Below are 27,505 nucleotides of genomic sequence, written 5' to 3' on the forward strand. Positions count from 1 at the left end.
TGTCTTGGAGTTTAATCAAACTAGGACGACAAGAATGCCAAGATAGTTTGTGCATTTTAAATAACTTCACATTTCTCTGGCTCCTATGAAGAATAGCTGTCTGAATTAACCTACTTTTCATTACTCTGGATCAAGTTGCAACACGACTCCTAAATCTACTAGAGCCAAGTTTTAGAAATCAAAGGCTCTTTGAGCCAACTCATTCATATTATTTGAGGGATGAGATTAAGTTTTTATGTGTAATTGCAGTTCATGGTTTGTTTCAGTTTTGCCTACTTTTATTGAAATACATGAATGTGTGCAGTGTGATGCATTGCTATGAGCTTCATATAAGTATGCTGTGTGCATGGATCTTCATAATTGTGGGCTGAAAACGAGTAGGGGTGGTTAATTGGTTGCGTGGAAGGATACGGTAATGCACACAGGGAACTAGCTCTTTGGGGCTTTGGAGTGATGCATTGCACTGAAAGTGAGTAGAAGTGAAACATACTACCATTTGTTTGCTTTCCTCGCAGTTTCAAAAATTCTTGGAACCTCTGGTTAGTTTCTTAACAACAGTGGGCAGTAGAACAAAGCAAGTGGGCCAGTGATATATAAAAGAATTGGGCTATACGTTGGTGCTTGCAACAGTGCCCCCTATAAAAATCCTTCATTTTATTTTTTGTTAACTTACGAAGCTCTGAATGGACTGGCCCCTGGTTACATTAAAGAACTACTGCACTTTAATATTTCTGGTCACACACTAAGATCTTCAAACAACAGGTTGCTTGATGAGCCTAGAGCAAATCTTAAAACGTATGGTGAAAGGGCTTTATCCGTGGTGGCACCAAGGCGCTGGAACAAACTACCCCTCCAGATCAGACTTTCATCATCAGAGGCAGTTTTTAAGGCTAATCTTAAGACTTATCTTTTTAAGCGTGCATTTGATTTGTAGTTTTTACTTTTTATTTGTAGTCTAATTGCATTATATAGCATATTTAATTCTTAGGATTTTAACTTTTAGGATTTAGGATTTTAGGTTTTTAAAGGATTAGGATTTTAATTTTAGGATTTTAAACTCAGGATTTTAACCTTAAAGTATTGTGAAGCGCCCTGGACAATTAGTGGAAAATGGTGCTATATAAATGTATATTTATTTATTTATTTTATTTCCAGTCCCTCCCTAACTTTTCTTATGGTCGAACAACAAGAAGAACAAGTTGCGATGAACAACAATAACATTCTGAGGAATAGAGAAGTGTTGTGAGGATCAGAAAAGCCACATAAGTTCTTTGCCTTAAGTGGCATTATTGACAAAGTATATTTACTTCTTTACCTTCATTTACGAAATGTTTTTGCTGTCTTCGATCGCAAGAACAACTTGTGGTGAGGGTGTGCGACCCACTTGTTTAAATACTTACCCATTTTAGACCAAAGTATACAATTTTCTCTACCCAATTTCAGACCAGACTCTTAAAAATGGCAAAAATCCAGGAAAAAAATACCCAATTTCAGGTGAAAATGTCCAAAATCCATACCCGTTTTCAGACCAAAATGGTTCAAAAACGATACTGTTTGGGGAAGCACAACTATATAGCTTATATAAGGGAGCACCCCGGGAAGTGGCATTATTAAATCATTGCGACAGCAACCATGAGGATGACAAAGTATATTTAGTTTTTTATCTTTACTGACTTAATTTCTTTGTTGTCTTTGATCGCAAGAACAACTTGCAATCAACAACAATAATATTCTCAGGAGTAGAGAAGTCTTGTGAGGGTCAGAAAACCTGCATACTTCTTTCCCTTAGGAGGCATTACTAAATTATTATAACAGGAACAGTGAGGATGACAAAGTATATTTAGTTCTATATCTTCATTTACAGGGTTTTTGTCCTCTTTGATAGCTAGAACAACTTACGATCAACAACAAGTTGTGATCAACAACAACATTTTGAGGAATAGAAAAGTGTTGTGAGAATCAGAAAATCCACATACTTCTTTGCCCTAAGTGGCATTATTAAATTATAGCGAAAGTAACAGTGAGGATGACAAATTATATTTAGTTCTTTACCTTCATTCTCTTAATTTCTTTGTCCTCTTTGATCCCAAGAATAACTTGTGATCAACAACAACGATAACTTGCTATCAACAACAGTAACATTCCAAGGAGTAGAAAAATCCTGTGAGGATCAGAAAAGCCGCAAACTTCTTTGCCTGAATACACCTTATTCCAAAATGGCGGCCAATTTATTGTTCTTTTGGTTGCATGTTAATTAGCCCTCTTTGCCTCATTGTCACTTTAAAATTCTTTTGTATTTTGTACATGTTAACGAGGCAAAGAGGGCTAATTGCCATGTAAGCAAAAGAATAATAAACTGGCTGCCATTTTGGAATAAGGTGTATAACATTAAATTTTAGTAACAGCAACAGCGAGGATGACAAAGTATATTTACTTAATTATCTTCATTGACTTAATTTTTTTGTCCTCCATGAAAATCTGAAATGAGATTTGTTTCACTAAGAGGAGAGTTTGGATTACTAATTTCCTGGACATGTTATTTGACTTTGTTTTGATATTATATCCCTCGACTTCCACAAGTGACTGAAACATGCTATCCAGGGTTTCTCGGTTGCAGTAAAACCTACCCAAGTTTTCCTGATTTTCATCAGTAGTAATGATGTATGCTGATAGGTCCACTGGGAGGCTTTCTTTAAGCATGCTTATTTTGCAGGAGAAACACTGTATAAGGTCATCAGGGGTGTCTTCATCGTAGTCGTTGCGAGGTTTGCAGTTTACACAGACATGCTGTTTGTTAATATCGATGGCAAGGATGCGTCCTGTGATTTTGTGAACTTCTTTCGCCTTGGGCTTCAATGGAGCAGCTGCTGCATCACTGTCAGGGGAAAGTTTAATAGCTTCAGAAACAGCAATGCTTGAGTCTTGTGAAGCATTAAGGTATTTTCCATTGAAGAAGCAAACTTTCAAATTGGTGAACTGGTACGATTTGTCAATCTCAACTTTATCTATTGCTTCCCCCACAATGTAAGGCGCATTGCGCTAGTGGAATCTCTGGGCTCAAAATTAACTTTTTTGTCTGGGAGCCAGTGGGCAACTAACGGAAAAATTTTGGTCGCCAGATTGTAAATTTTGGTCACCAACTTATTTTATAAATGACTTACACAAGAACACGATTTTATACGTTACTTTGGATGCAAGAAAAGTCACAATTGAAGAGCAAAAACAATTAGAAACAACACAAGTAACACTTAGTTAAGCTACCGTTGTTCTCGGTTGATGTCTCTGGTCTGAAGGTGATGGCTGTCTCCATAGTCATTTTAAATGAAGTGAAGCATAAAACGTTTTAAGTCCGTGGTTTTCATTGTGAGACAAACATGGGTCCTTGTGTATTTTCCCTTCGCTACTTCTTTGAAATGCCGTTCTTTATTTTCAACTTGCTTTCCTCGAGGGATTCAAAGTTTGGATTAACCTTTTGGCTGAATCTTCTTTCCCCGCAAGTAAAAACTCATGTAATTTCTTCGACTGATTGGTATCTGCCGCCATTTTCATGGCAAATGAAAAGCACATGGTGTTGAAGTGTGCCTGCGATCCTGGTTTTGGAAGAAGCCACTGAAACAATATGGCGCACCGTGAACGCAGTATCGACGTGTCGAAATACATTCAATTTTGAGTTGTATACTAGCTACCATATCCAATTGACTTCCTAATACAAAGATTTAAAAACAAATGTTGTGTCGTGGTTTTCTTTAGTTATCGGACAAAACGCAAGTTGCCAGCTGGCGACCAGTTCTGAAAATTTAGTCACCAGTGCTCAATTTTTGGTCGCATTGGGGACCAGTGAGTTACAATTTCAAGCCCTGAATCTGTGATTATGGTCTCACCCTTGTTGAATGTTTTGTCCAGCTTATAGTAAAACACAGGTTCAACCTCTGACTTTGAGATAAGTCCGGCTTTGACGGAGACTATATCGCCAACTTGAGTCATGGGATTTTTGCACAGCGACCATCAAGTCTGATTGAATTGGGAGCTCTATAAAGGTTTTAGTGTGACTGTAGGCCGCTATGACTGATGTGTACACTGTATGCTTTAGAGCTCAGGTATTTAAAGCACAATAAAGCAACTGTTACTCACCCAAAAGGACAGCAAAACAGCTGGAAGCAGAACTCCTTGAAAAAATGGTTGCCATAAGAGAACATGGATCCAGCATGCATTGTGAGCCAGAGGGAATTTAATTTCCGCCTACGCTAATTTGATTTCAATTCGATTTCCGTCTATGCAGTTAAATGTCCACGCAATTAATTGTCCACAAATCCAGCCCTCCACAACAACTCATTCACTGGGCTGTGCACATATAAATGAGTTAAAAAAGGAATAAATCCAGTCGCAGTCGCAGTCACATCGTCCTCATTGCTTAAGCTCCCAGTATTAGTTGACTCAACGGCAACGTTAGAAATATTTAATTGTATGAAATTTAAACTTTATGGTTTCTGATCTCTTTGTATGTTTTGTTAAGGAACAGAGTTAATTCCATAACGTTTCAACAAGATCTGTGAAATTCAAGACAACAACGAAAATCATGTTATTTCAAAAATTTTGCAGAAATAGCCCAAGTTAGAAAAAGGAAAAAAAGAAGTTTTTATTTAATTTTGTGCATGTCTATAGCCGGAAAAAACCTGGGGCCTGTTTCTCGAAAGCCCCGGAAACTTTGTGCACCCAGAGAGCCATAGCAAAGTTTCGAACCCTATGATTACAGAGCTGTTTTATTCGCATTTTCTTCATATGGACAGAGGTTCCCTTCATACAAGAAGTTTCAGGCATATAGACTCCTCCATTATTAGATACAGATGAACTAAAAATGGCTTTTCGGGCCCAAAAAGTTTACAGGGCTTTCGAGAAGTCGGCCCCTGATTGTTATACCTCCCAACTCAAATACATGTTTCAATCAGAGGAGAACGTGTCATGTGTCATCAATCAAATCTCACTAACTCCCTAGGGAAACTACAACTTGAACTTTTGACACACACGTGATCAGGCCATGCTCCTTGAAATGTATTTTCCGCTGTTATTCCAAGTAATTAGTCGCAGTTGTTTTCGTCTCACACCTGCCGCACCCACTATTGTGCATTCTGTTTTGCATGGATGTCCTGATTGGCCAGTTGTTAGTATTTATACTCTCCGCTGTCTCTTGAGTACCATTCACGATCGCGGTTACATACAGTTTATTAATCTGTCTGGTTTGTGTTTTCCTATTTGTGTGATGCCCAACGACCAAAAAGAGAGCGAAGGTTTGTCCGTTCCGGCTGAAGTAGGCCAAACGTCTTCAGGTGATAGTGGAGGCAACTCAGCAGCCATTGATCAAGTCTTTTCCATGTTTAAGGATTTTCTTGACAAAAAATTAGAAGATAAAGGAAAGCAAATCGAACAAAGGAGGAAGATAGATAAAGAAGTTGTACAGCTAAAGTTCAAAGGTAACCAGAAACAATTTGAGCTTAATGCCGAATTAGATGCCATTTTTGAAAGCATTGAAACCAAAAGTAAAAGCATCGAGTCAAATTTGTCGCAGATCAAAAAACTTTCCTAAGAAGGCAGGCAACGTATTCGTAAGGGACAGAAGCTGATAAAAATCGCTGATAAAAGTAGGGACGGCTGGCAGGTTGTAGTCAAGTAGGAGTCAGACGAGCTTGCATCTGGCTCTGAAGATGAAAAGCGTCTTAAGAAGGCAAGAGAAGCGGCGAGCCGTGTAAAATGGGGTTGACAGGCCTGCACGACTCTCAAGCGCGTGTTTTAGCCTTTTATAGTTTGGCTCTCACAAGTATATCTTTGAGCGAACGCCCTCTTTTGTATGAAACAAGGGGCGGATCCTTGTAGATTTCGCTCAGTAATGGTTGTTGTTCTATTAAATGCCATTTTTTCATTAGGATTTGTTTTAGGTTTGGCACTGATGGTTGATATTGTGTGACAAAAGGCAAGATTCGTTTGTTTTCTCTCTGTTTTGGTTGGAGGACTAGTTTCCTCTCTTCAAAGTTCACTTCAGAGAGGGTTGCTTGAATAAGATTCTCTGGGTAACCTCTCTCAATAAGGTGTGACTTGAAGGTTTTGATTTTCTCTTCAAATATTTTCTTAGAAGAGTTCGTTCTGAGAAGTCTTAAAGCCTCTCCTTTGATGAAACCTTTTTTAACTCCCGGTGGGTGGGATGAAGTAAAGTGTATATATTGGAACGTTTCAGTAGGCTTGAAGTGGGTACGCACATCAAGAACTGAGTCTTTTTTGAATCTTTCGCCTTTAGAAATGTTCGTATCCAGGAATGTCATTTCCGTTTCAGAAACCTCAGCCGTGAATTTTGTCGGGTGGTGGTTGTTTGCTTGTTCAATGAACTGTAATATTTCATCCCTGTTTATAGTCCAGAGTGAAAATATGTCGTCTATATATCGTTTCCAGACAAGCGGTTGAAATGCGCTTTGGCTTAGGATTTCTGTTTCTACCTTACTCATGAAGATGTTAGCAAATGCTACTGCCATCTTTGTGCCCATGGCTGTGCCTTGTATTTGGAGGTAGTTTTTCCCAGCAAACTGAAATGAGTTTTCCTGTAGAATTAGCCTTAGCGATTGCTCTAGTAGTGGTGTTGGGATGGGAGGGTTGTTTACGTAGAATGTTTCATATGCTCTGCATACTGTTTGGATTCCCTCCTCTTGTGGTATGTTCGTATAGAGGCTCGTTACGTCCATTGAAACAAGTATAACGTCCGCTGGGACTTTCGTTTTTTCTATGAAATTAATGAAGTCTGTTGAATTTTTGAGATAAGACTTCTGTTGTTTTGCAATAGGCTGAAGTAGTTTGTCAACAAATGATGATAATTTCTCTGTTGGGCCTTCACACCCTGATATTCTACCGAACGGGGTTGGTTTGTGTATTTTAGTAAGGGTGTAGAATTCTGGAATGCAAGGCGGTTTTGGCATTTCACAAAGCCATTTTTTAGTGATTTCGTCTGTGGTTTCTACGGTAGAGCTCCTTGATGAGTTGTTCAACCCTATGTTGTGTATAAATTACCATGGGTGTTTCAAAACGAACAACTCTCCAGTGATCGTGGAAAGAAACCAAGAATTGCTTTGGGCGCTGATAATCAGCTTTTTCGTGGTAAGAAAAAGAGCCCCCTCTTTACTTTGTATATTCGCATGTGTTTTGGATCCGCTTGCGCATCCTACCATATTTCTCGTGTGATTTGTTTGTATTATGGGAATTTAAGGGTAAAATGATTTACGTTTGTTTGAGCGAAGCGAATTAGAACGTAAATGTATTTTCTGCTGTTATTCCAAGTAATTAGTCGCAGTTGTTTTCGTCTCACACCTGCCGCACCCACTATTGTGCATTCTGTTTTGCATGGATGTCCTGATATGCCAGTTATTAGTATTTCTACTCTCCGCTGTCTCTTGAGTACCATTCACGCTCGCACTTCCATACAGTTTATTCATCTTTCTGGTTTACGCCCCCCACCCACCCCCCTCCCGTTTACTACAGGTTTCGTCATTGCTTTTATCTTTCAGGCCGTAGAGACGTTTCTGGCGACTTCTTTTGCTGTTTCAAATGCGGCAAATTTGGACACTGGGTCAAGGACTGTAGATCCATGTTCTGGCCGGGAAGTTACCAGTCCTCTAGCTACAATTCTTGCCCAGGAATCTCCTACAACAAGCCAACTGCAGGCCAATCAACTCAACCAAAGCAATGAAGATGACTTGGCGCAGGTAGATCAAATTACACAGAATTACAAACTTGAAAGCGGACATTCATTAAGTGTTGAGGGTAATATGAAGAATAATTTAGGTTTCTGGAGATCTATAGGTGCTCCGGATTTTATTTTGTCTATTATTGAAAACGGCTACAGGCTGCCGTTCATCAGTTTTCTGTTGGCCGTAAAGCTAAGAAATAATAAGTCAGCTCGACTTCATGCTGATTTTGTGGACCAAGCTGTTCTTGAGCTTGTTAACTCTGGTCGGGTGCATATGGTTAATGAGCAGCCTTTTGTTGTAAATCCCTTGTCAGTTTCTATACAGCCATGCAGTAAAAAGAGGTTAATTCTTGATTTGCGCCATGTCAACAAGTCATTAATTAAGCAAAGCGTTAAGTACGAGGACTGGAAAATTGCTATGGCTTATTTTGCAAAAGACGTGTACATGTTTTCCTTTGATTTAAAAAGCGGTTATCACCATATTGACATTGTGCAAGAGCACCAAACTTTTCTGGGGTTTTCATGGCGGGCGTCTGATTCCATTAACGAAGTATTTTATGTTTTCACTGTGCTCCCGTTCGGTCTTTCCTCTGCCCCTTACGTTTTCACAAAGGTTTTGAAGCCTTTAGAAAAGTATTGGAGAATACAGGGTCTTTGTATAGCCATCTTCTTGGACGATGGTTGGGCAATTGTTCAGGATAGAGAAAGTTGTCGCACTAAGGCCCTAGTTGTAAGGGGGGATTTGTATAACACGGGTTTTGTCGTTAACGAGGACAAATCAGTATGGGAACCCACCCAAGTATTGGACTGGTTGGGTTTAACCTGGAATTCTGCACTGGGTACTTTAAAAATTGTAGAAAGAAGAATTCTTAAGGTCATCAATACAATTGATCATATTATTGAAGCCGATTTCAAAGTGTCTGCCAGAGAGTTGGCCTCCTTCACAGGTCAAATTATTTCCACCGGGCCTGTAGTTGGTAACATTGGCAGGATAATGACCAGACATTGTGTCTTGTCCACCTTGTGCAAAGATAACTGGGATTCTACATTCCGTCTCGACGATTACTGCAAAGAAGAACTGTACTTTTGGAAGGAAAATATGGTTAATATCAACTCTAGGTATTGCTTCGTAAGTAAAGATCCTAGTTATTTTGTATATTCGGATGCCAGTGCTACCGGAGGTGGAGCAATTATTGACTTTAACAATGATTTTGTGTGCCACAAAATGTGGTCAGAGAACGAGAGAGTTCAAAGTTCAACGTGGAGGGAGTTGTCTGTTATTGAGTTTTCATTGCAATTATTTGCCTCAGTGTTGGAAGGATCACACGTTAAGTGGTTTACTGATAGCCAAGCAGCTGCTAAGATTGTTGAAGTGGGCAGCATGAAATTAGGTTTGCATAAGATGGCCCGAAGGATTTTTGATATTTGTACTCGATCGGGGATTCATTTAGAAGTGCAATGGATCCCTCGCACTTCGAATCAGCAAGCTGATTATATAAGTCATTTAATTGATACTGATGATTGGCAAATTACTGAAGAATTTTTTCTTTTTCTTGATGGCCGGTGGGGCCCGCATAGTGTTGATTGTTTTGCCAATTATTATAATCACAAGCTCCCCAAATATTTTTTGAGGTTTTGGAACCCCAATACTTCAAGTGTTGATTTTTTCTTTCAGTCTCTTCGAGGAGAAAATTGCCTAGTAGTCCCTCCAGTTGGTATCGTCCCACGCGTATTGCATTATTTGAAATCTCAGCGGGCCGTTGCTACGCTCGTTGTACCTCTTTGGCCTTCGGCTCATTTTTGGCCTTTAATTACACACAAGTATAGTAGTTATCTTGTGGCTCACAGTATTCATATCGGGAATGAGGTTCTAAGCAGCGGAAGAAACCTTAATTCGCTCTTAGGGTCTGGTCTTTTCACAGGAAATATTATTGCCTTTAGATTGAAATTTACTGAGTAATTTATTGGAGGGTGTGGCCATTAGCCTAATGGTTATTTACATTTGGTGGCGCTGGCCAAAGCAATATTTAGTTTATCTATGTGGCACTGGCCATATTAATAGTCCGTCATTTCATGTGGCGCTGTCTTAAACAGCGTATAGTTGATTTATGTGGCGCTGGCCCAATCAATGGTTTTTGATTTACGGGGCACTGGTCCATTCAATAGTCTATCGTCTTATGTGGCACTGGCCCCAACAATAATCGATTTTTTATATGGCTCCTTTTTTGTTCTTTTATTATATATGTTTTGTTCTTGTCTTTCCAGGTAATCTTATCAAGTAATTCCTGGAAAGGCTTTCAACAATTTTCTTCAATCAGTGTTTATGAGGTTTTAGAAGTTATGTTGAAGTCCAGGGCAGATACAACTACTAAAGCCTACGTTCGCGTTAGTAGAAAGTTCTTGGAGTGGTCTAAAAGTAGACATTTCAACATGCAGTTACCTTTTCCCCTTAGTGTTGTTTCTCTATATTTATTTGAAGTTCAGCAGTCTTGCACCTCTAGTTCCTCAGTAATTTTAGCCCATGCTGCCCTTAAATGGTTACATTCTTTTGTCCCTAGTTTGGATCGTTATCCTTTGGATAGTGAATTTTGCAGGAATATTATCGAATCTGCTAAATGCCAGAAATCACAGCCAGTTATGAAAAAGAAGCCTATTACCACAGACATCATAAGGAGTATTTTAGATACTCATAACAAGAAAGATGCTAATTTAAAGAATCTTCGTATCGCTGCGTTATGCTCTTTAGCTTTTGCAGGATTTTTTCGTTACGACGAATTATGCAATATTGTTCCTAAGCATATTGAATCTCGCAGTGATTATATAAGAATCTTTATACCTCGTAGTAAGACAGATGTTTATAGGGAAGGGAATTTCGTCTTTATTAGTGCATCCAGGTCTTTTAGATTTATTTAGATTTATCTGGTATTGACTTATGTAGTTCTCTCCCTTTATTTAGACCGCTTGTTTTTCACCGTAGTAGTTCTAGCTATACCCTGAGAAGTGGAAAGATTTCTTATACTACTTGTAGAGATATCTTAAGGGATACCTTAAGTCAGCTGGGCCTCAACCCCAGTGATTATGGTCTTCATAGTTTAAGATCTGGTGGTAAAAAAAACAAACAACAACTTTGTAATATCTTTTTTTTTTTGCAGTCCACTCTGTATTAGTAACTATCTTATAATAAACTGTTTTGGACCCACTTGCGCATCCTACCATATTTCTCGTGTGATTTGTTTGTATTATGGGAATTTAAGGGTAAAATGATTTACGTTTGTTTGAGCGAAGCGAATTAGAACGTAAACTGCTTTAAATTTGTGTACCATTGTGCGTATAACAACACTGACTGGCTCTGCGAAAAACAGTGAATTTTGTTTCCCCTCGACCTGAGTGTTGTCATCTGCTTTGCGTCAGGGAACAGTGAGGGTCTCTGGGAAACAAAACTCGCTGTCTCCTGTGGAGCCAGTCATAAAGAACTTATTGTCACTCTTACTTTAATTAACCTATCTGTGCACAAAAGTAATGACAAAAAAATTTACTGTTAACTGGTCACTTTGCTGGCCATTTCTTGTTTTATTATCTTCAGACACATTTGCCAGCAGCTGTTACTTCTGCTTTTTTACCGGGCATTAGGATGATACTGTTAAGAAAGAAAGAAATGCATGGTTACTCAGTTACTTATCTTATTCGCGTGATCCTTCATATCTCTGGGTATTTCCATTTCTTCCGTCCCCTCTATGTTTGCTATTACAGCTACATAACTTTTGACATTCTGTTCAAATAAACAGTTTGAAATCGTACCCTTTCCCCCTGGGATGACTGCAGCCTCCTTATGGAGGTGTTCGTCTTATGGAGAGTTTGATTCACAACTTTTCACTGATAGTATTTTTGAGGCTTTGATAACTGTCTAATAAGATTTCATCACTTACCTGACCTTTATCTTTTGTGGGTTTACGGAAGATTCTAATTGGAATAATATTTTCCCCTGCTTCCGCACACCCCTCCATTTCATGTTGCACACCCTGTGTGATTGGCTTGTCACTGTGACATTGCCCCTGTCTACTTTCCATGTGAAAGAGAACACATTTTCCTCTCTCAAGTGCTCAGCTTCCTCAACATTATTTTGTTTGAAAAATAAAATTTAGGTTGAATCCACTGTTCAGACAATTGATAACAGGACTTTGTGTTGTCCAGTCTGGTCTGTAATAATACTCTTTATTACTGAACAAATAAGACTCCCACTTTGCAGTCGTCCAATTTGTTCATCACTCGTATGATTAAGACCAGTTGGGCTCCGCTTAGTCCCTTTTCCTTTACAAATCAATTGCTTTATTGATGACAAAAACTGAAGGATTAAATGATGGTGTGATTGAGTGTTTGATTAAGTGATTGATCTATCCACCAACAGATTCATTGATTGCTTGACTGATAATTATAACCATTTTAAAATGACTTAATCTATTATTTAGGGAACAATATACCCTTATACAAAGTGAGACTGTGTGTTCTGAATCATTTAATACCTTCTGGCCAGATAGTTGAAGACATAGTTTCCGTATTTCGCCCTTGTATAACACTGAGTGGCTTAGAGCACATGAGACCATGTGGTCCTCCCAAATGGCCCTCCGGAACATCAAGTTGCATCTTTTGACTTTGCAAGTTACAATCTTCAGTGGACATGAACTAAAGTGGAATGTAACCTGACTCCTGCAACCATGAAAGTACACAATCAAGTTCTGTTCAATATATAAAGTTAAATCTCACAAAGCAAAGAATGAATGCAAGTTACGTATGCGATTGTAACTGGATAAATTCTGGAATGAAGTGGGAACATTTTAGTTCTTTTTCCCATCCAAACCACAAAGTCCAAAACTTGAACAAAAAATAGCTTTACTTACTGTTCTTGATTGGTAGGACGGTCAATATCCAAAGGAGTCGTCACACAGAGCAATTGATTTTCCTTTTTAATTTCATGTTGGAATGAACCGCGAGGTCTCACAAATTTCAACATGTCATCCTTTTCTTAATTCACGTGTCAAGATGTGCCCATGATACAACAAAGCGGTAAATTCATCAAAATCACCAGGGCGACGAGTTAATCATTAAGTGGCTAAATTATTACAATTTTTCAATTCTTAACATCCCCCTCCTGAATGCAATCGATGCATTTGCCGGCTAAAAACATGCATAAAATCCAAAGTGCATGGGGGTGGTATGACAACTGTCATAGACTGTTTTTAATAAAGTTCAAAAATTCAAATCATCTTGTCAAATCAATGTTCCTATCAAGGTTCTGGGTATCAAAACATCAATGACTGTCCCTTTATCAATCAGACGCAATTGCGGCATTACAGTAAAACGTTTAATGACTTTCATTCTTCACCACTGTCTTCCACATACTCCAGGGGACAGAGGCGATGAACAGGACGCAAGTACTCCTTGTTTTTCGTCTTGACTTTAACAACTCTCACTAGACCATCATCCATGGTGTACGCTTCAATTACACGACCGAAAGGCCACTCTCCTCTGCTTGCATTTGTCTCCACAATCAGTACAACATCACCTTCCTTCAAGCTGTGTCTTGCATGAAACCATTCCTTTCTAACATTAAGGCTGGGCAGAAACTCTTGTCTCCAACGTTTCCAGAACTGTCTTAGAAGTTGCTGTACGCAGTGCCACCGTTTCCTGGGGTTGTAGGTTTGCTCGTGGTTAAGTGCTTCAGGGGCAAATGGTCTTCCAATCTCTCTGACAAGGAAGTGGCTTGGAGTGAGTGGCGAGAGGTCATTGGGATCTGAACTGACATAAGTTATTGGTGGGGAATTCAACAATCATTCTGCGCCACAGATAGCCGTGTGAAGCTCTTTGTTGGTAACATCTGCATCTCCAAGGATGGCTTTGATTGCTTTCTTTGCACTTTTGATCAATGCCTCAAATACAGCACCAAAATAGGCAGCAGATGGAGGGTTAAACTTCCAGTCAGTGGGGTGATATTTGCTGGTTTCTTGCATAATTCTGTCTGCATCAAGGGACTCCACCAACTCCCACAGTTCACGCTCTGCTCCAACGAAGTTGGTTCCATTGTCAGAGATAATGTAGGTCGGTGTCCCCCTCCTTGATGTCATCCAAGTAAATGCGATAACAAACGAGTCAGTGTCTAATGAGTAGGACATTTCCAAATGAACAGCTCGGGTTGTAAGGCAAGTGAGAAGACACAGGTAACGCTTGGCTCTCGTGCTACCACATCCTTGTTTCATCAAGAATGGACCTCCATAATCAACACCAACTTTTTCAAATGCCCTTAGTGAAGACTGTAATCTTGATTTGGGTAAGGGGGCCATCATCTGACTGCCTATCTTCTTGGTAAAATGATGTCGACATTCAGCACAAGCCTCGGTTACGTTTCACACCATGCGCCGTCCCTTTTCAATCCAGATAAGACTTCATAACTCAGTCAGAACTTGCTCAACTCCAGCCCCATGGCCCAGTCTTTCATGGGCGTCAGTGACGACTAGTCTTGTTACAGGGTGGTCCTTTGGTAGGAGGATAGGGTGTCTTGTGCTGTATGGAAGCTCATCTGCGAAATGCAAGCGTCCAGCCATCTGAAGTAACCCATCACTGTCATTCTTAGGGTTCAGTCAAGTCAGTGACCCTTCGTTTTCTCCACCCAGGAAGGCTTGGGCTTGGGCTTACTTAATCCAGAAGGTCTCTGCTTCCGATATCTCGGTAGGCAGGAGGATTCTGTCTTTCCTTCGTAAATTCATTGGGAGTCTGCAATTGGCCAGGAATCACCGAACCCATCCTGTCACATGAACCAGACGCTTGAGGCTTGAGAATTTGTTCGGGTCAATCCCGGCGTGATCAATCGATGAAACCGATAATCGATAACAATCGATGGCAATCGATATCAATTGATAACAATTAATCAATTGATATCGGAAATTGATGACCAATCGATGGCCAAAAAATTTGTGTTTTTTAATTGCCATTGATTGTCATCGATTGTCATCGATTGTCATCAATTACCATATCTTTTGGGGAAGTAAAAAAATGATTTGACAGGAGAAATATGGTGACATGTAATTGTGAAGATCATCATTACCATCAACAACAGTAACAATAACTTTTTTGATCTCTCTACATGTGGGTATAATGCAAGAAAATTAACATTGTTAACACAAACTAAACTGGGATGAAAATGTTCGTACTCTTTCAAGTTACAACAGAAACCTACGGTTCAAAGTTTTCTGGTTACTAGCAGTCCATGGGAAGAAAATTCTCATTGCCATCGTACAAAAATGAAACAAGATTAATACTTGCGAACATGAAGCTTGCAAATAACAATCTCAAGACGCGAGTCAGAACAAGTAAGAAATAGACTGACCCTACCAGACACATTATGGCCCGTATTGACGTGACTACATAAAGATAGGTTAAAATATCAAGATACAAGCCAAGTATTTCTAGTAAGAACAACAGGTGAAGCAACAAATAATAAAACCTTTTCCATTTTTCGTCATCATAGTACGGACACCATCCCAGTGCACATTTCCACAATTTCTCGTCGCACTGATCCATAGTGAAATGTGCACCAAAAGAGTGTGAATGTTTACTGGTCGTTGTATCCTCCATAGAATCGCTTCCCATCTCTGTGCCATGACTTGAAGTTGAAATGTCTGCCACATTGCTCTGTTCTTTCCTTGCTTCCTTGACTTTCTGTATTAGATCTGCTTTCTTGCTCGTCTTATTGTAATGCACACCAATTTCGTCCAGAACTTTCCGCAACAATCTTACTGTCATGTCCTCGGCTTTACCACACTTTATTTTCTCTTCTTGTTCCTTTTTTGACTTTTTTTCTGCCTCTTCTCTCCTCCTGTCCATTTCTTGTAGCTCTGGAATCTTTTCAACTATACTTGTCAAATCTATAGGCATTGGCCATTTTGACTTTTCTGTAATGGTGCCTAGTATTTTTAGGATGGATCTTGCACTGCACCACTGGAAATCAGGGTAGGCTGACTGGGTTATTTCCCAATTAAAAGGCGACGTTTTTTTAAAGTCTAGCAATTTAACACAGGCTTTTATTTTCTCTCCCTTACTTCGCTCTTCAGTTTTCTATTTAAATATGGGATAACATGACTTCAATGAAGGCGAAGTAATAAGCCTTACGATGTACCCAACACGCAGCCCCAAAGAAGGTATCCATAAGGCCACGATGTCATTTCGGTAAACACCTGAGGTCACGTGCAATGGCTGAATTGACTTTTCTACTTTGTTGTAGAAGTCGTTTCTGGCAGACTCCATCCAGTGAGAGAGTCGTGACATTGCAGGGCAATATATCTTTCCCTGCTGTAACGAAAGAAATTCTGCTATGTGATAATACTGCCCTTCATATTTTACATAACTGGGGCGACGAGAGTAGTTGGTCTGATCCTCCACACCACTGGCGGACGAATGTTCTCTTCGTAGACGCTTGGGTAATGGTTGCACGTCCATGGTCTCACCTTCCAGGGCATGTCTATCAGACACAAACGCTGCAATTTTGTTCTTAAAATGTGTTCTGATTTCTTTATGCTTTGGGCAAATGAGATTGTAGTTTTCTCTGGTTTGTTCAGTTTTGAAATGCAAAGAAAGACATTGTTCGTGGTACCAAAGGTTGCACGAAGGGTAGCAGCATCCAATCCACTTTGGGTTTCTAGGAGCTTTAAATAAAGCATCCTGATACTTGCATGTTTTCTTTTTGTAAAGAGCACAGCGAGAGGGACTTTCCTCTTCCTCAACATCCTCAGCATCCTCATCATTCCCTTCTTCGACATCTCTGTTTAGAGAGGCTGCTGCTGCAAGATCCAGCAAAGCACTTTGATGCTGATTGGTCAGCTGGTCCAGTGTTTCCATCAGTACTCCATTGTCTAATTCCAACAGTTCCTCGCTTGAGATTACTTTAGTTTCGTCAGGTGCATCTTGCGCATTATCCCACATAGCAAACGTTTCCAGGTCTGGGTTGTTTATCCCTACAATGTCATTTCCGTCTAATCTGACAACATTGCCTTTGACAAGGCTAGGCAACATACCAAGATGCTCGAGCGTTTTCAGAACCTCCCGTTCTGCAATTGGCATTCCTTTCTTAATATGTTCATCGATATCTTGCAGCCACTGCGGCGGTGAAATATCATTTATCTTTTTCCCCTCCATTTTCAATTCTTCCAACTTTTGAATTCTACCAGCAAAATCTACCAAATCCAAAAGACACAATTCAGATTTTCCCCACGTAAAACCACGTAATTTTGAAAAAAGCTCCTCGCAGCTATTAGAACCAAATGTCCACAGTTGGAATGGATGGGCTGGATAGTATAAGGCAAACATCTTCATTGACATAATAAGCGAATGCCCAGACAAAAGGAAGTCTTCATATGTTTGAAGAGAAACAAAGTGATTCTCGATTGGAAAGCGAGATATCACAAGCCACGCCTTCCAATAGCGTAAAAAGGCAACAGACATCCAGGCAAACATAGCACGCTCTTGTACAGATAAATCCCTTTCAGTATAGGCCCTTAGCATATATTGTCCCATTTTCAAGTAAATCCTGGTACTGACTGTTTCTTCTGCATTCCATGCCTCCATGCACATGTGAACCTCCTTTTGAAGAATCCTCAGGGCCGCCTGTACGTTTTGTTTATCTTTCACAAAAACGTCACTCTTCCAGAGGCCACATCGAAGCTTGTCCTTTTCAAAGGTTTTCATTAAATGCTCCAATTGAGCCACTCCCAATAATGAGTAAGCACTTAACATTTAGAAGCTGGTTCTGCCACTTCTTAATTAAATGTCTCCAGTCTGGAAACATGATCGCTGGAATAGGCTTTTCAACGCCAATTTCTCGTAAGTCCTCGACAACAAAGTTGTAATCGAAAGACTCAAAATCTATATCAATGACAGCATTTTTTGTCCTTGATGCCATTTATATCGCTCTGTGTAATATTTTCTCACTTTTGAGTCCCCATCTGCTCCCAGACCAACAACCAACATATCTCTTCTACCAGCCCATAAAAGTACTTGGTTGAACCAGTGCCTTACCAGTGCATGGTCTTGGCCCTTATATACCAGTGAAATGGCTAATATAAAGGAAGGTACATGTTCCTGTAATGGTGCTGATACGAATGCGTTGGCTTGTTTTGCCTTCTCTGTGTTCTCGTCTTTTACCACATTAATTATGTCCTCAGCTGTTTTTAACACAACTTCTGTTTCAGAGGCTAATCCAATCAGACGATTTCCTTTCACTTTCAGTAATGGGGTGATCGCAGTAGCATCTACCGCTAAAGAAAATACACCAGTATAACCAATTTCCTTATAGAAAGAGGCAACCCGAGAAAAAATTTGCACCTCCAGTTTTTGCGGTATTGCATAGTTACACCTCGCAGAGCGGTACATTGTTACTAGGCTAGGTCCACCGAGTTTCTCAGTTATAATCTTTGCCAGAGCTGGTACGCCATAATCCAGTATAATGGCAAAGAGAGACTTAGTCGCCTCACTCCAGCGGCAACCTGTTTTTCTATCTTGATTGTCAACCAAGTTCCTTAGAAGGGCTGGTAAGACAGGTCTCTTTGTCAGTACTCGCCATTATAGCTGCCACTCTTAAAGCAATCTCGGGTACATTTTGATTGACATAACCATTTGCAACAAGTGATTTAAAGGGGCTGCGTCACGGCCGCGCATGCGTGTCCGGTCACGAAACAGTTTGAAAGTTTTAGCCTCAAACTTTCAAAATCATCGAGGAGGATGCTTTCATAACTTTATCCGGAAATATCTTTGCGATCCTAGAGTGGTTTATATTTTTGATAGTTGTAATAGCTCAATTGATTGTTTTGGAGTATTTAGATGTAGATTTTGGTTCCTGTTTGAGGTTTAGAGAGTGAATTTTCGTGGATGTTGTTATGTCTTCCCGAGGTGGTCGGCGAACTGGAAGTGGCTGAAAGAAGATTCACACTTCACGTTCTGAGGGTGTAAAGTTTTGGCAAAGAGGCCATAGAAGGATTTGGTTAGACTGCCAAATTTAGTCTTCGTGGGTATCTGCGAAGATTTATTGCGGATATCGAAGCGATTCAGCGTTTGCTGCCCACCTTCTTTCCCTGGAACGACGAAGAAGGCAAGCATCTTTCGTTTATTTTTCACGAGCACTTTGTGCCTTTGCTTGTCCCGTTTCTCTGGTTATTTCCGTGTTCTAATTCTTTTTCTTAAATAAGGGAAATTAACACAGCAGAGGCAATTTCAAGACAAGAGAAGAAACGAGACGATGGCCCTTCTGCAAAACGACAGCGCCATGTTGAAGGTGATACATTATGTAAACAAGTTTTCACTTGCAACTTTGGACTTTTTTAGACGAGGAATAAGTAGAGTAGGTGTAGTCGTTGCATTTAATTCATTTGGTCAGTTTTATTTTTACATATTTCCTTTATAGTCTTTATTTTTTTGTTTCCTTATACATTTATTTATTTGTTTATTTATCTATCTATTCATTCATTTACATGTCACACAGCTGTCCCTCTTGTAACCTCCACTCCAATGAATGGGAAAGATATCCAGGTGCAGTTGCCAGATTTATCATTGGGAGACAGTTATCATGACAGGTTAGTTTGTCATTTATGTTGCTGCAAAAGAGCTTGCTATTTAGATATATATTGGATCTGTACAATCCAGCTGTATGTAGTTTAACTGGGTTTAGAATATATCTACTAGCATTCTATCACGAATGCCGTTGGCTGATTGGCTATGTTGTTGTAAGGGTGGATCTGTCATCCATGCCTGCTTTGATCAGTAAGGTCCAGTCAAGTAACTGATGTCTTCTCAGTCATGCTGCCCTGTACATGTTACCTTTATTATCCAGATGTACAAAATTCCCTTTCTGCTTGGCGACTTTGTCAGTGATGCTCAAAATGTAATGTCCTGTGACTTGCATAGTTTTTTTTATATATCATCTACTGTTTTGTTTGTCTCAATGAAACATTGAGTCTGACCAACTACACATGTATGTGGTTGAGCCAATAATATATATCTATATATATTGATACAGGCATGCATGTTTGAAGTGAACGTATGACGAAATATGTTTTGTGTTCAACTTCTTTGTCGCAGTGAGGATGGTGATGTCGATATTACAGGTATATTGGCTGATTTTGATGCAACAGGTGCCTCTTCTTTTTGTGTCAATGATGTCATATGTGAGGTCAAGAATGACTCGGTCATTATGAAAGGAGATGCTGACAAGTATCGTAATTCAGATGAGTCTGACAGTGAATCAAGTTGTTCAAGTGATTCAGATGAAATGACTTGGAGGTAAATGATTGTTTGTACTTGGCAACAGTTAGATACATATACATCTGGTCACCTTTCTTCGACAATCAACACTATGGGAAGATTATTTTCAAAGTTGCTGATTGCCAATGATCACTATTACCGGTACTATAAAAGGCTGTGTGCAATATAGACCACAATAATTTAATTAGAGGTGGTTTTATCATGAAATGTAGCATGATAATAATTACGCATATGTGTAATAATTGAGAGCATTGTTTTAATAGTTACTTTATATTGCAGAGGAGCACTTCCTCTTCAAGAGGCTCTAATTGAGCTCAATAAAGATCCTCCACAGGACAGTGGAAGTGATAGTTCAGATATCGAGGACTTGGGGTAATATATGCACTAGCAAATTATTTATCGAAATAATTTTTTTCTCCAACCAAAACAGAAGTTGTCTAACTGGAAAATTGCACTTGAATCAGAAAGCAATAATTTTTATTGATTATATGCAAATGTTAAATTTCTCTTCAGTAACAACACACAATAGTTCTTAGTAAGCCTTGTAAATTATTAATTTGCTATTATAGTGTATTTTTGGCATTATGATTCTGCCATATCTTTTTGTAGACTTAATCCCATAAATAATTTTATATACATAATATCTATATTATTGTTAATGGATTTGTGTGATATCATATGTCTTGATAATAAAATGATCCTTTAACATTTCTTTTAAATCTATAGGCTTGTAATGCAGGAGAGAGAAGATGGAACCAGTGATGAAGATGATGTGTTGGATGCCATGACACCTTTAGAAATGGTCAGAGATGAGCCACTTCCAGTTACACCCACTTTAAAGAACGCTGATCCAGTACCTGGCGTATCAGCTACAACTGTTGTTACACTGCAGCAACAAGTGTGGCAGTAACATTTGCTACAACATCAACAGTTGCATTCCCAACAGCAACAGCGGGAGCAGCAGCAACCACCACCACAGCAACTGCAACCACCACCACAGCAACGGCAGCCACCACCACTGCAGCAACAGCAGCCACCACCACCACCACAGCAACAGCAACCAAGCTACCCTAAACTGAGCAGGCTGGAGGAGCAGGCTTCTCGTACTGAAGAACTTGCTTTAGTCAGACAAACCAAAGTTATTTGTTCTCTAGATTTACTCCTGGATTTGTTTAAGACCTGTTACCATCCTGGTTGTTGCCAACCTCTCATGCCAAAACACCATCTTATTGGCCCAACAGTATTTATAAATTGGACATGCACTCATGGTCATAAGGGAAAATTTTCATCATCTAAAGATATCAATGACATGTATGCCAATAATCTTCAGGTTGCTGCTTCGATTCTTCTCTCTGGAAACAACTTCTCTAAAATTGAAAGGATGTGCAGTTTCCTTGGTCTGTCATTCTTCTCAGATTCTACATTCTACGGAATGCAGCGTCTGTATCTGGTCCCCTGTATTAATGAATGGTGGAACTGGCAGAGAGACCAACTAATTGAGGAGTTCAAAAGTGTGGAAGTGGTGGTCTGTGGTGATGGCCAGTGTGACTCCCCAGGACACACTGCCAAAACCTGTGCTATTTTCTAATGGAGCTTGTAAGCGACTACATACTGGATGTAGAAGTTCGGGATAAATGCCATGTTGGGCTGGCATCCACAAATATGGAGAGACAAGCTCTACTAAATGCTCTTCAAAGACTACGCTCCTCCATAAACGTAGTGGAAGTTGTCACTGATGCCTCAACATCAATAAAGAAGATGATTGGTAAGATACAATTTACATGTAATTTGAAGTGTTCATGGTGTTTGCAGTTGATTTGCCAAATCCATGCTCATTCAACCATTTATGGGACTTGTCAGTTCTAAATAATTTAAATGTTCAACTATTACATAGTATATAGTATTATTGTGTCAGCCACTATCTACTTCGTGAGCAACAACATATTCCAGGTGAAAATACTTGGCTGGAAGAAAGCACAGTAATTATTATGTTATTCACAACATTCATATTTGTACACAACTGGTGTGAATGGAGTAGGGATTGAATGTTATTATATGACATGTTTGACATTGTGTAGCTGTGGTTTATCTCCATATTCTGAAATTAGAAGGGATTTGAATCTGTTTTTTTTTGCGGGGGGGGGAGGTGGGGAGGGTGTTAGGTAAGAAGGTCATTAGAAAAAATTCCTTTCATGGTAGATGTATGGATGAGTTATGGAACTGTTTGAGTGTATTAATTTCTGGTTTGTTATGGCTTGTACCAGCTGACAATTTCACAGCAGTGTTCCACAGCCTTGATGTTTGGCATAAAGCCAAAAGTATTCGCAAGTGCTTGGCAAAGGTATAAAAATTAATATAAGTGGTGTTTATCTTTTAGGCAACAGTTAATGAAGTAAGGTGTATATCATTTTGGTGATCTGTGCATGACAGTTTGCCATTTAAGCACAGTCAATTTTAACATGTCCTTTATGTGTATTTTTTGTTTGCTGAACTTGTGAGACATTTTCACTGTAGATGCATCCTACACTATATTAAGCATGTAATGGCATTTTCACCACATTAAAAGTTGTTTCATTTTGGGCTTTCCTGGTACACCTTCGCTAAAAGGGTGACTAACATGTATGTTTTGGTTTCCAGGTTGGAAACCTGAAAAATAGGGGGAAAATACAGACCTGGTCTGATCATATCATAAACCACTTTTGGTACTCTGCCAGCATATGCAAGTCAACAGCTACAACAAGTGATGACGAAGCTCTGAAAGTAATGAAGGTGATGCCTCTCCCTTGTATGGTAGATTTTGTCAATATCCACCAAATTGTCAATACACAAAAACAATGTGAATGCTGAATTAATCAACATGCCACAAGCGTGGGATAAAGAAAAAATCTGAGTCCTCAACACCAATCGAAGCCATGACCTCCCGGACACTGGGTGGGTGCTGTATCCACTGAGCTACAATAACCCTTGGAGAGCAAAGTCATTTAACTGATTTCATATGTGACAGGCATTCTCAATACTGCTTGGACCAGCACTGTCGATATACACATTCATTACTGACACAGGTTCAATGAAAAATTTTATCTATCTAAACTGTATTACATCTTTTTCTAGGATACCTGGATTGGGATACTACATCATGTATGTAATGAACACGAGTGGGTGGGTGGCAAATGTGGCCATGGAGATTTGGTTCTGGAAGAACATAGTCTTGCATGGTTCGACCGAAGAGATAAAGACTTTGAAGCTTTGCAGAAAATAGTGCTAGAGCCTCAACTCCTTGCTAGCTTCAAGTTTTACGTGCGATTCAGGTAACTGCACATGCACTAATAATATGATGGTGAGATATATCTTTATATTGGTGTGTAACAGCCTACCCATAATGTGTTACAAGACATTTAATTCATTGTCTTGTAACAATACAAAAACACAGAGATCAATAAACAAACGCAATCACTATGACATAGAACAAGTTTGTCATATCCGTGTCCTTATTGGTGATTTGTATGTCCTATTCTTTCAGACACACAGGCAGTCTTGAATGTGCAAATAGCCTTTCATTGGTTTACACTCCAAAACGGTGTTCGTACAGGTTTGTAACAGAGCAGTGTAATGATTATTGCGGAAGATATACTTTTTGCAGATGATATGGGAAAACATACTGGCATTCACAATCAGCGTAATCAACATGTACCTTGCATGTGTTCATCTTCAATCTAAAGCCTTAAAGTTCTGCCTTTGATTTGTAATTTGTAATGGCTTTGACAGATTTACTTTTACAACCTTTCCTGGTAACACTAAGTGTGATGTTGAATAATGCAATGTTTTTGCATGTGTGTGATATGACATTGTTCAATGATCTAATAACATGTTCCATAGAAAGCTGGTCAGACTTGCAATTGCATGAGAGAATTGCCTGTATGTGAATTTACACTTGATGTAGTTGTTATCATTAGGCAACTGTTGAAATGAAAAAAGCTGTGTTTTTCTTCTCTCATTTCTTTAGCTACAAAGTGTACAAAGCTAGGAAGCAATTGGCTGCAATAGATTGGAACTTTCATGTGAACTTGGAAGGAGCCACCACCAAGACTGGCGATGTTATAGTCACAAGGAAATTACAACCAGCCGACAAAGGAGTGGAACTCCAAGGTTGTCAAAGTAAAGAAAAATTATGACTACATTCCATTGCTAATGGGGAAGGTTCTGAGAGCAAGGAGTGAAGATGTAGACATAGTAACCCGACAGGTTTCACTAAATGAGAGCGATCCCGCATTACTGACCCCAACCATTGCAGCAACACCTGCTCCATTATCAAAGGAGCTCTTCCTTGCAAGGAAGAGTAGATTCAAGCCTTCAGATGACTGAAGCTATAATTTCTGACTTGGGTTTTAGTGCTTTTGTTACAATCTGCCACTGTGATATCTGGCTCCAGTTGTTCAAAGGATGGAAAAAGGCATGTTTTCCTAAATATTCTGATAGCTATCTACCATCCCATTGTTTATTGGTTGCTCTAGGATAACAATAGTCCCTGAATAAGTTACACACTTTATGGATAGCATTTTATTAAAATAAAATTCGTCCTGTCTACAATCTATTGTCTCTTTTTGTGTATCTGGAGCCATGGAAACAGTTGTCTTTCAATACTGTAAAATAATAAATAATTTTTATAGTACACACTTCAAATCCAAGTGGCCTTAAACACACAAAGTGTATATTTTACACTATATGTACAAATATTCTCTCATTTCAGTAACAATAACAGTATAACAAGCATTGGCCTTCTTTATGTAAAAGTAGCAAGTACATGAAGTGGTGTGGTTGGTGAAATTTTTTAATGTCAACTATGTATAGAGCATGCAGCTTTAATTTCAGCATAACAAACAAAAACCTATCCTACATGTGCAATGATAAATAGGAAAACTACGTGCTAAGATAAATAAACAAAACAAAACAAATGCAGCCTCCACTATTCTAATTTATTTTTTTGTGGGCTTTTCTGAAAGAGAAAAGAGCTTGTTCTTTGAAACATTCTCAAAACCTCAAATTCTTTAGCTTTGCAACAACTTGACAGCAAAAACCCTTACAAACTGGGGTTTATATGGGTTAAACGCTGATAAAACAAAACCAATTTAAATTATATTGCTGAATGAAGCAACTGGGAAATTTACTGTTTCATAGTGTACAAAATCAACTGTCAAATTCTAGCAGTAAACTTTGTTTTTTTTTTCTGTAAATGGAGTGACAAATTTACACCTCACGTCACAACCCAAGATGCTGAGAACACCAATTTCATGTTCACCTGATAAATTCAGAATAATGTCCTCATTCAATTCTTTGATAGAACAAGATAATATTTGGTCTCTCAAGAGGGGATTTACTAACTTTGAGGATGGGAAAAGAGCTAAAATCTAGAATTCTACAGCAGCTTAATCAGCCCGGAAACCCATATAAACACCAGTTTGTGATGGATAGTGGCGACGTATCACAGTCACCACACAGGAAGGACAGACCTTTCTGTTTCCTTTTCCTAAATAGCCGTACTGATCTAAAAAACATACTGGCGATATGCTGCGTTTCTAGAGGCACGGGTGCTGTTGTCGTCGCGGTCGTTCCTGATGTCACCCTTATTTCTGATGGCTAACTGGAGGACATCAGGATCTAAGCAGAGTTTGGAAAATCTGCTGTGAGTAGTCACACACCTTCGCTGTGCACAACACTTATTTTCAACCTCCTGGGGCATTATTTGGCATACCCCACACTTGCACCAGGGCAAGGTTGCTGTTTTACTGGGGCGAGGGCCAGGATCCGGTGTGGCTGCATCTGTGGTGCAAGCCATCAGTTCTTCTGTCAAAGTGCCAGGGGTGGTTGAAACACTTCTTTCATTTGTTCCAATTTCATCATCAAGGTCATCCTCCATGATCAAGAGGCCATGGATGTAGTCCATGCTGCCTATTCCCCTGCGCAAACTCCTGATGCATAGTCTCATTACCATTGCATGGTCCAGTGTTTGGACAAATTCCTGAAAGGACATGTAAGTGTGAGCAATAGAGGAACAAGTACAATACTTTGTGGAGATCATGATGAGTTAGGCCTTTGATATCCTACAACACAGAGCGAAATTATCACTTTTGCTGGGTACTGGGGAGGGCAAGGGATTGAAACTTGAATAAGCCTTTGAACAAGCCTTTGAATGAGTGATTTTGAAGTTCTAATATTTTCTGGTCTATTACAATATGTGGTAATGAGATATAGTTTATAGTTTATGTATCAGCTTACCTTCACATCATTGTTTTCCTTTATTCTTTCTTCCTCTTCACTAGGCCTGTTTTCAGCCTGATAAGGCTGAGGTCTTCTTTGCATTCTTGCTTCCACCAGGCTATAAGAATAAATGATACATGTAAACAGTTCACTGACTGAACAACAGCAAGACATTTTCTTCCAAATAAACCCTTCCACTACACTAGAATCATCTAAATGAATAAAAAGGTTCTAAAATGTAAACACATGGATGCTAGCGGCATTACAAAAGCCACTTATTTGCATCTGGCTGAATAACACCGGTGTTCCTTGTCATGAACCTCGTGCAAAGCAAGCTTATAAAATGAACTAAGTTCAGCAAGAGAAAGAAAGGGAGCAGAATATAGTTATACCATTCGTGTTCAGCTTCCGTTAGCCATTTCAAAATCAAGTGCACAAATCAAAGAAATCTCACCTGATTTCGACATGGTTTTGCTGTCGATCCACACGAGCAAGTGCTCCCACATGCGACACCTGCAGTCTTACAAGGGCAGCCACGATTTGCGTTCGCAGTCTGTTTTGTGGAGCAAGTTCTCTTGCATGAACAGGACATGCGATTGTCCTAAACAAATGAAATTGCGGATGTGAGAAGTGACCGATCCGTCACAGAATATGCCTTGAAAGGACGAAAATTTAGACAACGGCTAATCGATATCAAAAGAAACTCACCACTGCAGTCTCCCTTGCCCCTTCAGCATCCATTATTTCGTATTAATTGCGTCTCTCTTCAACAAAAATCGATACTTACAAAAAGTACTACACCAAAACAAGTAAAAAGCCTCAAAACATGGACAAAGAATGGCTATTATGCAGGCAAAATTTTCGCATCTCGCAAAATTCAATATGGCGAATACTTGTGAATCATAATGGAGTGGGGCCAAATGTTGCACATGCGCAGGTCATGACGCAGCCCCTTTAAGCTGATCTATCGCAACGTCTTTACTTATGATCTGAGTCTCAAGTTCCCTGACTTTACTTCTAAATACTTCGACAAGAGTGCACTGTTCCACTATATCTTGAAGTAAACTGACAATAGGTGCAGATCTAACTGCATCGCTCGAAGAGATTTTAGTAAGTTTTAGTATATTGTAGCAGTGACCTGATGTCTTGTCTTCAAATTCTTTTGCACCTACCTTTAGCAATTTTACCACTCCAGCTGCTAGACAAGAGAGGGTACTGGTAGTGGCT

General features: G+C 39.4%; 3 protein-coding genes and 2 pseudogenes across 5 annotated transcripts; 2 read left to right on the forward strand and 3 right to left on the reverse strand.

Annotated features, from left to right (window-relative positions):
* Window positions 1–5,618: 5,618 nt before the first annotated feature.
* LOC149099284 (uncharacterized) lies at window positions 5,619–6,871 on the reverse strand. Its single transcript, XM_089278678.1, has one exon. It carries the CDS (start codon window positions 6,723–6,725, stop codon window positions 5,793–5,795), a length of 933 nt encoding a protein of 310 aa, XP_089134804.1. The 5' UTR covers window positions 6,726–6,871; the 3' UTR covers window positions 5,619–5,792.
* A 1,229-nt stretch (window positions 6,872–8,100) lies between these two features.
* Window positions 8,101–9,696, forward strand: LOC149099285 (uncharacterized). Its single transcript, XM_089278676.1, has one exon. It carries the CDS (start codon window positions 8,142–8,144, stop codon window positions 9,681–9,683), a length of 1,542 nt encoding a protein of 513 aa, XP_089134802.1. The 5' UTR covers window positions 8,101–8,141; the 3' UTR covers window positions 9,684–9,696.
* Window positions 9,697–13,092: 3,396 nt separating this feature from the next.
* LOC110057637 (uncharacterized) lies at window positions 13,093–14,058 on the reverse strand. The gene is made up of 2 exons (XM_020764230.2): window positions 13,560–14,058; window positions 13,093–13,511 (listed from the first exon to the last, which is right to left on the reverse strand). Exons 1-2 carry the CDS (start codon window positions 14,056–14,058, stop codon window positions 13,093–13,095), a joined length of 918 nt encoding a protein of 305 aa, XP_020619889.2.
* A 6,878-nt stretch (window positions 14,059–20,936) lies between these two features.
* Window positions 20,937–24,610, forward strand: LOC110065501 (uncharacterized; annotated as a pseudogene). The gene is made up of 6 exons (XR_016203441.1): window positions 20,937–21,788; window positions 22,288–22,364; window positions 22,661–22,792; window positions 23,135–23,331; window positions 23,544–23,612; window positions 24,027–24,610. The product of XR_016203441.1 is annotated as an uncharacterized LOC110065501 (transcript).
* Window positions 24,556–27,257, reverse strand: LOC110065544 (uncharacterized; annotated as a pseudogene). Its single transcript, XR_016203978.1, has 4 exons — window positions 26,987–27,257; window positions 26,733–26,879; window positions 26,297–26,396; window positions 24,556–26,039 (listed from the first exon to the last, which is right to left on the reverse strand). The product of XR_016203978.1 is annotated as an uncharacterized LOC110065544 (transcript).
* Window positions 27,258–27,505: the final 248 nt, after the last annotated feature.

The sequence above is a fragment of the Orbicella faveolata genome, unplaced genomic scaffold (assembly GCF_042242905.1).
Source record: "Orbicella faveolata isolate gen_17 unplaced genomic scaffold, um_ofav_v1 contig_46, whole genome shotgun sequence".
NCBI classification, from domain to species: Eukaryota; Metazoa; Cnidaria; class Anthozoa; order Scleractinia; family Merulinidae; genus Orbicella; species Orbicella faveolata.